The sequence below is a fragment of the Quercus suber genome, unplaced genomic scaffold, assembly GCF_002906115.3.
Source record: "Quercus suber isolate HL8 unplaced genomic scaffold, Cork oak 2.0 scaffold_76, whole genome shotgun sequence".
Taxonomy (NCBI): domain Eukaryota; kingdom Viridiplantae; phylum Streptophyta; class Magnoliopsida; order Fagales; family Fagaceae; genus Quercus; species Quercus suber.
Window position 1 is genome coordinate 1,006,723 of NW_027069541.1, and position 10,428 is coordinate 1,017,150.

The following is a 10,428-nucleotide window of genomic DNA, read 5'->3' on the forward strand; positions in this document are numbered from 1 at the left end:
AAGTACTACTTATTTTTTGTACTTAATTAGCATTGTACAATATATTTGGTTACTTGAGATAATTTGTGGAAGAAGGCACATTGAATCGAACTGGGTTGAAGAGGAGAGTGGAAAGGATGACCTAATTCTTTCAAATTGGGTTCTAAGTTGTGTGATTTGTGGGAAGCTAGAGATGTACTTCAATGTAACTTGGACATTAAATTAATCATTGATAACAACATTTAAATCAGATTTTGATAATTTCATGATCAATTAAAATAAAATAAAATAAGAGAAAAGAAGAGGATGTTAAGGTCTGTATCTTTATAGTTACAGCTTTTAAAATTTGTTTTTTTTTGGGATGAAAAATAATAGTAGTAATACACTAATACTAGTAGCCTAGTAGGAATCCAAAACTTTTATCTTATGCGCGCTAAATGCTCAATTTCGTTCTCCACCCACCATTTTTAAGTTATATATCCTTTTTTTTTCTCTCCTCTTCTCAACACTAATGGAAGTCAATCTCAAATTAATGAAACCAACAAGGTCATCTTCCATCTACTTTAAAAGCTTTAGGTCCTGTTTTAATATTTCAATACTCCCTCGTATTAACTTGTACGCCAAAAAAAAAAAACTCAACCCCAAATGGTATCTAAAGCTTCATCTTTTATTTGGATTCATTATCCATTTTATGACAATCAATGACAAAGGATATCATTATTGAATCTGATTTACTACACTAGAATGTAAAATCTCATAGCTAATTGGTGTAGTTAGGCCACTGTACAAGATTTGGAGGTCTTGTTTTAAGGACTGGATTACTATCAAAGAAATTGGTTGGCCGGAGTTCAAACCCACCACTCAAGGTTGGCATCACTGGAAAATCTTCCTGGCAAGGCACATGGTGAAATCCAATGGTGTGCCATAATACTATGTCCTTGTTTTCAATTTTCCTATTCCTGCATTCATATAACAAACAAACAAACAAAGTGAATTAGAAAACATTAGTCACAATTACCATAATCAACAATTATTTTCTTGTAAATTTCTAGCTAGCAAAGTTTAAAAGTATAACAGAGGATTTGTACTCATTATCTACTACCTGAGGCTCCAAACAGCTAAGGTGTCATCTCCTTGACTTTGATCAACAAATAGTCCTCCTGCCCATTTTTCTGACTTGTTATACGGTGTAACCCACACATTATTATTAGTGAAGGCTCCTCGAATTTGTGGATAATCATTGTACGACAAGAGAGGGCGTGTCGCTGATCCTGGAATTAGGCGATAACCAACATTGTTCCCAACTTTGGTTTTCTTATTAGGATTCACAACTACTAGCTCAGCTGGTTTCAAGCCAAACTGAATTCGGGCATCAGATTCAGTTTTAGCAGTTTCACTCGCTACTGTCCAATAACTTTTTCTTGGTGAGCTATGGTTAGTTACTTTGATTGTTTCCAAATTGTTTTTGATAAAGGAATTATCTTCACCATCCACATCAAGGTCAAGATAGTACGTTAAGAAGTGGTCATGGTAGACACCAATAGTGTTTTCTGCTAACAATGTGCCATACACATTCTGTTTTATTTGATCTGTGTGAGTATATGCCACACCCTTCACCTCTAGAATTCCTGTTAATCCAATCTGTTAAGATAATTTGAGAAAGGCTCACAGTAAGAGACAAAGAAATAAATAGGAAGACATACTATTAATTCATAGGAGCTTGCTATGTATACTGTCACCTCATTTAGTACAAAATTTTTAGGTTTGATGAAAAATTGACAGTAAGTCTAAAGTCACAATAAATTTCACAATTTTTAACTTATTGTAGTTACAGATTGTGATTGATGTATAATAAAAATTATGTCAGTGATAGTTCTAATTGAAAGTGATATACTTATAATCAAAATTTGCTAGTTCCATAGTTGTAAAATTTGTTATGAGATTTATTGGTGTTTGTAGTGTTGTTGGAAAAATATTTCTTAAGTTGATAAGATACCCCCAATTTGATGGAGCCACTTGGCATGAATTCCCAATCAATAATGTAATCATAGTTGCCCACAGTTGCGACCATCCTCACCACTAGGCTCACATCTGGCCTAACTTCGATAATCTGCAATACCATAAAATTGTCAACTAAAACTACTACTTGTTCAAACAATACAACAACAATCACAATAATATTACTTACAACTTCCCCGGGAATACCCGATTCAGTGTGACGCCACATTATATTTCCAGCATGATTTTCAAATATGCAGAAGGCATTAGATATCTTTACTGGTGTACCATCACTCGAAGCATAGTATGCATCTAAAAACACTGCGTTGGCAGGGCAATCGGCTAAGGGCTTAAGTGACACTGTAGATTGACCAAACCCAAATTCACCACTATCAAAAAAGGTTTCATAGTACCATTCCTCTGTTGGATCCATGTATGGCACAAACAACTCAGATATGAATCCTCTGTACAAAACCTGGCGATATTTTTTCTTCTCAAGGTCATAAATTGATGCTAGAGAAATTATTGGACCAGCTCGTACGTCGAATCCTAGGTGGAATTTCCAGTTGGCCCAACTAAATACAAAGAAAAATATTGATGCTTGTTAAAATTTTCAGGTTCAAGAATATGTAGTCCTAGCCCAACCCTTTAAATTAGGCCAGGATTGCAATAAGTTTTGTAAAAACTTGTACATAAATTTGTAATATTTCTAATTTCACTCTAAGCCATAGATATAAAAGGCTAAGAACAGTCATTTATGTAACTATGTAGCAAATGAATGACATGTTTCCAACTAGTTGGCTGTGACCAGGTCAACTTCACGAGGTTTGGGCAAACATCCTCAGCATGTGGAGCCAAATATTGTGCTTTTTAACATAGACATGCTATTCAATCGAGTCTATGTCTAAACGTTTAATATCAAACCGAAAAGGACTGCTACAATTTTGGTCCATTGAATCTAAATTGGGTAATACTTTTACAAGGCAACCTGTTTAGTTCGACACAATTTCAACGTACCATGAAACTTCAATGATACATTTCCGCCCGCAGCATGTAACCTAGGATTAGGTGAGCTATCTAAAAAAAAAAAAAGCAAAAATTCTAAGACCATGTAAAAATGCCACAACTTGTTTCACAACTATTCACATTGCAAATTGTGAATGGTTAAGAAAAAATAGTGACTCCATATGAAAATAACAGGCAATCGGTCACAATCTGGCACGCATGCACGATAATTGTGGCATTTTATGTGGTATTAGAATTATTCAAAAAATAGTTTTACTACCACATAAAAAGTCACAATTTTAATCACAATTAACCAATGATTATGATCTACCATCTATCACTTTTGCAAGGAACTATAGCTCACATTTGAAGGTGGTATATGTTGTTTTCGTTGCATGCGTTCCACCTTCACATAGGGTTGACCTCATAATTTGGAGTCTACTCCATGTGAAGGAGGACACATGCAACAGAAACAGGTGTATTTTCTCCATGTTCTGCTACTCCTAAAGTCATGGCATTTTTACGTGGTTTTAAAATTTTTGAAGAAAAAATAAACACAAAGAGAGAGAAGAGAGAGAGAGAGAGAGAGAGAGACGCGTAAATCAATTAATAAGAGCAGTGTCAAACCTTGCCAAAGTGAATATTATACGAAACAGATAGACATATGGCATTAATTTGTTTTGTCATGACTATTTTATAGATGTTATGCTCCATGCCTTTTGGAGCCTTACTGGCCGATGTATCTTCTCTTATTTGTTTTGCCACTTAATCAGCTGTCGTTGAATAAAAACTTAACCATCTCTTTTTTGTGTTTTACTTTACACTTCACTAATTGTTAGTATGGAATGGTTAATTTTTTTAAATATTTATTTTAAACTTTAGTTACTTTAAAAGGAAAAAGAAAATAAATATATTATAAGTTGTAATTAATAGAATGTAAAATAGAACATAAAAAGTGGCATTGATAATTTGTATTTGTTAATGTGTATTAGCAGGGACGGAGCCAGGACTTTGAGTTAAGGGGGACAACCGTGACCTCTAGCTCAACGGCTTCTTAGTTGTTGAGTTTTTTTTTTTTTTTTTTTTTTTTTTTGATGTGTGCGTGCCTACTAGGTAAAGGCAAAATTATTCTATTTAAAACTTTTTAAAGGGTCAGTTGCTTGTTTGAGTAAAATTAGCTAATTGGACTTAATTTTTTTAGCTTTGCTATTGGTGATTATTTGTTGTTGCACAAATGTTTTTGGGCTAGTATATGTTGTTATAAATTTTAGATCTATAAATTTTTTTAATGGCCTTTAAAATGATGAAAGTACTAGAGGTATATTGTTGATATAGTGAGTGATTATTGGTAAGTAAAAAAGTTATGGAAGTAATAGGCTTAGATGCGAACCAATAAGAATTTGTATCTCAACAGTTTATAAAAATGTTGTAGGTAAGTTTGTAACTGTAATGTTACTCTAAAAAGAATCAAAGATATTGTTATAGAGGCAAAATATAATTTTATAGAATAAAATTGCAAATAGTGGAGGAGTTACTGAGAAAATTAACCACCGAGGAGCTCAAATTGTTTTTTGTCCAGGCCTGGTTGATTTGGAGCCAACGGAACACTATCATCCATGGTGGGAGCATGCGAGATCCGACTTGGTTGAATAAGAGGGCAACGGAATTTCTAGATGATTTTAGGGAAGCCCAACAACACTTGGCGGTTCAAACGTCCATTGCTAGAGATGCCCAGTGGAGCCCACCGCCTGAAAATAGATTTATGCTAAACTTTGATGTAGCCATCTTTGAGGATTTAAATGTGACGGGAATTGGTGTTGTTATTCGCAATGTGAAGGGCGAAGTGTTGGTAGCTTTGGCAGCAAGGGGTCCACCGGTGGTGGATCCTGAGGAGGCGGAAGTGTTGGCTTGCCGTAAAGCCTTGGAGTTTGTCGCTGATGCGGGCTTCGCAGAGCTTCTTATTGAGGGTGATAATGTCTTGGTTATGAGGAAAATTTCCAGCTCACAGCCAAATGGTTCACGTCTAAGGAACTTGTATGGGGATATTCATTGTTTATGCACAGGCCTATGTGTTGTGTCTACTAGGTGGGTAAGCCGTACAACTAATGGTGTGGCTCATTGTTTAGCCAAGTTTGCTAGAGGGTTGGGTGATGACATTGTATGGTTGGAGGAGTCCTTTCCCCCTGCTCTAGATGCTCTGTATTTGGACTCGGTTAATGTTTAATGAGATTCATTCCACTTTCAAAAAAAAAGAATAAAATTGCTAAATTTAATGCATATATATATATATATACTAATATATTTTTAAAAAAAATTTAGGGGGGGCCATTGCCCCCCTTGGTCAATTAATGCCTCAGTCCCTGTGTATTAAGGTATGTGGGCTTTAGGCCCACCTTGTTTACTTATATAGCACACTTACTTGTATTACACACTCTGCTTCCTATATAAAGACACTCTGTATATTTTATTATTTGAAAAATACAATACAATCATTCAGTATTTCTAACAGTATCAAACTCATATATTGGGTTTTCCTATAATAAGAAAGGCTCATATATTGGGTGTCGTATCATCATTTTAGCTTCATTAATAGTATTTTTGAATTATAAATAAAAAAAAATGGTAAATTATAACTTATCCACTTGTAGTTTAGCTGAAATTTAAATTGCTTACCCATAGTTTAAAATTTGATACTTTACCCACCTAAGATTTGACCGAAATTTAAGTTGTCTACCTGTGATTCGAAATCCTATGATGCAAGTGCTCTGTTGAATTCTTTTTTATCTTATTTGATCTTGTATTTTTATGTATTTTGTGTTTTTGGGGGAGAGAAACATAAAAGTTAATCAAAATCACATATTTAGCCATATTTTTAACAGATATGGGTTAAAGAAATTTGACTGTACTAACCTCTAGTGGATAAAGTGTCAAATTTAAAACCACAGGTAGGTAACTTAAATTTCAATCAGACCACAGGTAGATAAGTTGTGATTTTCCCATAAAAAAAAAAAAAAAAAAAAAAATCTCAAACATATTATAAACTTCTGTATGATGTATATGTAAAATGCATAAATTAATTATGGAAATAACTTAAGAGTTGCCTAATTTATAAACCCTAGGTTGAGTTGATTGTAATACAATATATCATATAATTAACAATGAGGTCTCTCCCAAAAAAAAAATTAGGAGTCTCTCAAAGACTTTGAATAACGAAAAAAAAAAATTAATGGACTTAATTTCCTAGACCATGTAATATCTCTAACAAAGACATTTAAACAAAACAAAAAGAAGACTGACCTGACAGTGTGCCCGTCAATCTTAAACCCTGGCCCATCAGGTTGCACCAAGGCTGCACCACTTAAACGAGGACCAAAGGGTGGCTTTTGCTTTGATTCCCTGTACTCCGTTCCCTCAGCTTTTGGCACAGGCACAATAAGCCTATCATTGTATTCAACTATCTTCATCTCATCAAGATCAACCACCAACGTTATTCCCTCCACTGGTCTCACATACAAATTCACTGTTCCATCTATATAAAAACACAAAAGCTTCAACACCCTTTTGCTCTTCAACTCTCCAAACCACCCAATTGTATAAGTTGAGCAAACAACTTCAGACAAGTTTAAGCCTCTCTTCTTTATAGACTTGATATAGGGTTCGTATGTTTGTGGCAATTCGACTGCAGCATCTTGTTCATCAAAGGTAAGCAAAGGATAGCCGTGTCCATGGTAAACTTTATCAGAGACTATCGCACGGGTCGATAAGTCGACTATGATCTCGTGGGATTGTTTATCCAGACGTGCAATCACAAAGGCACGGCGAGGTGGGGGTTTGGACTTGGGGTTTGATAGCCATGAGTGGATGGTTGGTTTGTCTGGCTCGTCCAAACCTATGTACTGGAAAGTTATGTTAAGCTTTGAGCTGGGGTAGATTTTATTGACTATGGTTCGGACCAATGTGAACTCAGAAGGGGTTAGAGAGTCTAGAGGGTGGTGCTGCTGGCTTGAGACAAGTGAGAAGATGTAGAGGGATAGTAGTAGGAAAAGTATTAGTTTCAAAGTTGTAGCCATGGTTTTGTGTGGGTAGTTATTAAGCCNCAACTCTTAAGTTATTTCCATAATTAATTTATGCATTTATATATTTTTTTTTTTATTCATGCGTTCTCTTTTTCTCCTACTAGTGTTCACATGTTTACATTATGTGGGTCAGATTATTTATTCTAATGGTTGTTGTTTATTGTAGTGGATATATTATTTTATTGTGTTGAAAGTTAAAATAAAATCATTGATATTGAGTGTTTTGTAAAATGAGAAAGTAAAATAGATAAAATAACTTTTTGAGAAGTCATATTGCTAAATTTATAGCTCCACCAATGTGGATGCTCTCAATTTAAGGTTTTTTTTTTTAAAGGAAATTTTTAACAATTTAAGTAAATGCAAGATTTGCATAAACTTCTCTTATGCCAATGAATAGATTTTAAAATTCATAAATAATCAATTTAACTTACTCTTATTATCTGCTTTCTTTATGTGAATGAATAGCTTCGTGTAACTCTTGACCATGAGTAGTCTTTTACTGGCCAAAGTTTTGTTACAACTTCACTCAATATCTTTGTATTGAATATTAACTTTAACAAATCCATCATTGAATTACATGTTTTTCTTATATCCTTCATGCTTGCAAAATTTTTAGATTATCAAAGATTAATAGCTATATTATCAATCAAATGTTTAAATTTCAAGTCTTTTGCATAAAAATTAAGTTTATATATTTAATATTGATGATGTATGGAATCAGTTAGTTGAACACTTCGGCTTCGGTGGACTACGGCGTTAGCGAAGGCCTATAAAGAGAGAAAACTGTTAAAGGGTGACCGGGGTGAACCGGCCAAATACCCTCCGATGACAAAGTTAGTTTCTTCCCTTCTAATGGAGTTCCAACTTTATTCAATGTAAAATCTCAAGAAATTCATACCTTTGCATGGTTAAGACCGGTCCTTATATAGGGTATTTTGGGGCGATTACTAGTTCAATAACTTCCCTCAGAATCTTGGAATCTGGACATAACCTCCTCAACGGCTATAGAAATCATAACCGCAGTTGGAAGTTACATACGTGGGAGGGATTGGCGGCGATGAACACGGGTTGATTAACCGCTCCAAAATTTGCTAAGTGTTGCGTAGTCGTCCATGCGCTCTGCGCATGGACAACTCTTTGTCGCGTCGTTGTGTGGTCGTCCATGCACCTTACACATGGACGATTCTTTTGACTTGATTCCCTGAGGTTTAATCAATTGTCCAACATCCCAAGGACGAGATATCTAGACGAATAAGAGATGGCCTGGTTGTTTGGCTAACCGTTCATTATGGACGACCCATCTGGACGAACCATAGATGTAATTTTTTGTTATCCATCAGTTGCCCCCTTGTCCAGGGCGTCGTCCAGGGATACTATAGGGATTTTATCCCATTTATATAGTCACGTGTCATGGTTTAATTCGTTGAGCGATTAAATCGATTACATTTCCCTACGCGATTGCCACATGTCATTTTCTTAGTGGATGGTGTCGCTTCGCTGACCCTACTCCTGGGCCCTATAAATAGACACATTCTCTTTCTTGCCCTCCACCTTTCTCATAAACTTCCTTCTGCTATCTCGTCCAAGATTCTCGTCTATCGTTCGCCCTAGTTCTCAGGTACTTCCTCTTCTTTTTAGGTTTTCGTCTTGACCTTTACTTTAGTTATGTCTTCGTCTAGTAGTATAGAGAGAGAAATAGATCAGTATCAGGACGTCTCGTCTGGAAGTTATGAGAGTGGTGAGGGTAGCACTAGTTTTAGTAGCAGTTCCTCGGACGAGCAGTATTCGTCTGGGGTTCCTGGCATTTCCTTAGAAGAATTTCAGGAAATGCAACGTAGGACGGCCTCTGGAGCTGGGGCTAGCTCGTCCAGAGCGCCACCTAGCCCTTCTCAGGACGAGGAGGAGGGAGAGGAAAACATCATATATAGCTGTGCACCTGAGGTAGCATCCACTTTAGACGCTCCTAAGTTAAAAACATTAGTAGATAGATACCAAATTCCTATCGAGTTTGAACCTCGTCTGCCCAGGGAAGGAGAGTGACGTTGTTCACCTTCTTCTGGTTTGGGAGTATACTCGTCTTATCTCTTAGCTGGTCTTAGGTTTCCCCTAAATTCATTTTGTAGAGGTCTTCTTCATAGGTTAGGTATTGGTCCTAATCAACTTAATTCCAATGGTTGGAGGACGATAGTCGCCATGCAAGTGTTATGGCGTGAGGCACTGGAAGGGGAACGTCCTATAACAGTGGACGAGTTCCTCTACTGTTATAAGCCTTCAGAAATAAAATAGTCAGCTGGTTTTTACCAGTTCTCGTCCAGAGGCTCTCACTATAGCTTAATAAAGGGCCGTAGCTCGTCTGATAAGCTCTGGAAACAAGAGTTTTTTATCATTTCTAGAAACTGGGCTGGGGACCCAACAGATGTTAGTAATGCCCCCTTCCCTCCTTTTACCAGCCCCATAGGTTGCCTTCATCCTGAGGGTATGTTTTCTTTTCATGTTATTTATTTTACTCCTTACACTTTCTAACTTTCATTCGTCTAACTACCTTTCTTTTGTTGGTGCAGCTATTACTCATCCACGTTTGGACAGATCTTACTTGGATCGAATTGACCAAGTATGTGCCTTCCCTAGAAGGACTTTCCACGATTTAGTAACTCTCAGCAGTTTAGCTACGTGGGGTCTTGGTCCAGAACCAACTGCTGAGAATCTAGGCCACGAAGAAACTACTCGTAGGAGTAAGTATCATCCATCTCCCTCCATTTCCATCTCTATTATTATTATTATATTTTTTTTATTTTTTTTTTATTTTATTATTATTTTAACTAATTTCCTTCATTGTAGGAATATTTACAATGAGAGAAAATAGCGAAAAAACAATAACTAGTGGGGACGAGTATGCTCCTGTGCCTCCAGTCATCCAGAAGACTACCGTCCAGCCTGGGAAGAGGAAGTCCAAGAAAATTTCAAGTGTTGTGGACCTGGACGACCTTCCTAGTCATCGAGGTCCTAAAAAACCAAAAACCACTCAGACTTTTCTTCCCAAGGTCCCCAAATTCACTCCTCCGACGGTGAATCTGGACGAGTCTCCTACCAATGTGGAGCCCATCTAGATAATTCATCCTGTTCAGACTGATCCTGCACCTTCAGCTAAAACCTCTCGGAAGCCTCATCCGTCAGAGCAATCAGATCGTCCCACTAACTTGGTGTTGGACGAGGGGTATGCGTGGAGGACGTTCAAAGGAATCGTCACTGACAACGAAGTTAACCAATGTTTCAACATGTCAGTGAAGGAATTTGAACGTTCTGGCGTCCACGACCTCTTTAAGGTAGGACCTTAACTCATCCTTGTGCCTTTTTTTTTTTTTTTTTTTTT

General features: G+C 36.5%; 1 protein-coding gene across 2 annotated transcripts; it reads right to left on the reverse strand.

Moving 5' to 3' along the window:
• Positions 1 to 631: 631 nt before the first annotated feature.
• Positions 632 to 7,052, reverse strand: LOC112025247 (amine oxidase [copper-containing] alpha 2, peroxisomal). 2 transcript variants are annotated; one of them, XM_065773570.1, is made up of 5 exons: positions 6,280 to 7,052; positions 2,168 to 2,552; positions 1,976 to 2,089; positions 1,082 to 1,620; positions 632 to 938 (listed from the first exon to the last, which is right to left on the reverse strand). In XM_065773570.1, exons 1-5 carry the CDS (start codon positions 7,050 to 7,052, stop codon positions 740 to 742), a joined length of 2,010 nt encoding a protein of 669 aa, XP_065629642.1. In that variant the 3' UTR covers positions 632 to 739. The 2 variants fall into 2 exon arrangements, with proteins under 2 accessions (XP_065629642.1, XP_065629643.1); XM_065773571.1 differs by lacking the exon at positions 6,280 to 7,052 and adding an exon at positions 2,995 to 3,040.
• Between the last annotated feature and the right edge of the window lie 3,376 nt (positions 7,053 to 10,428).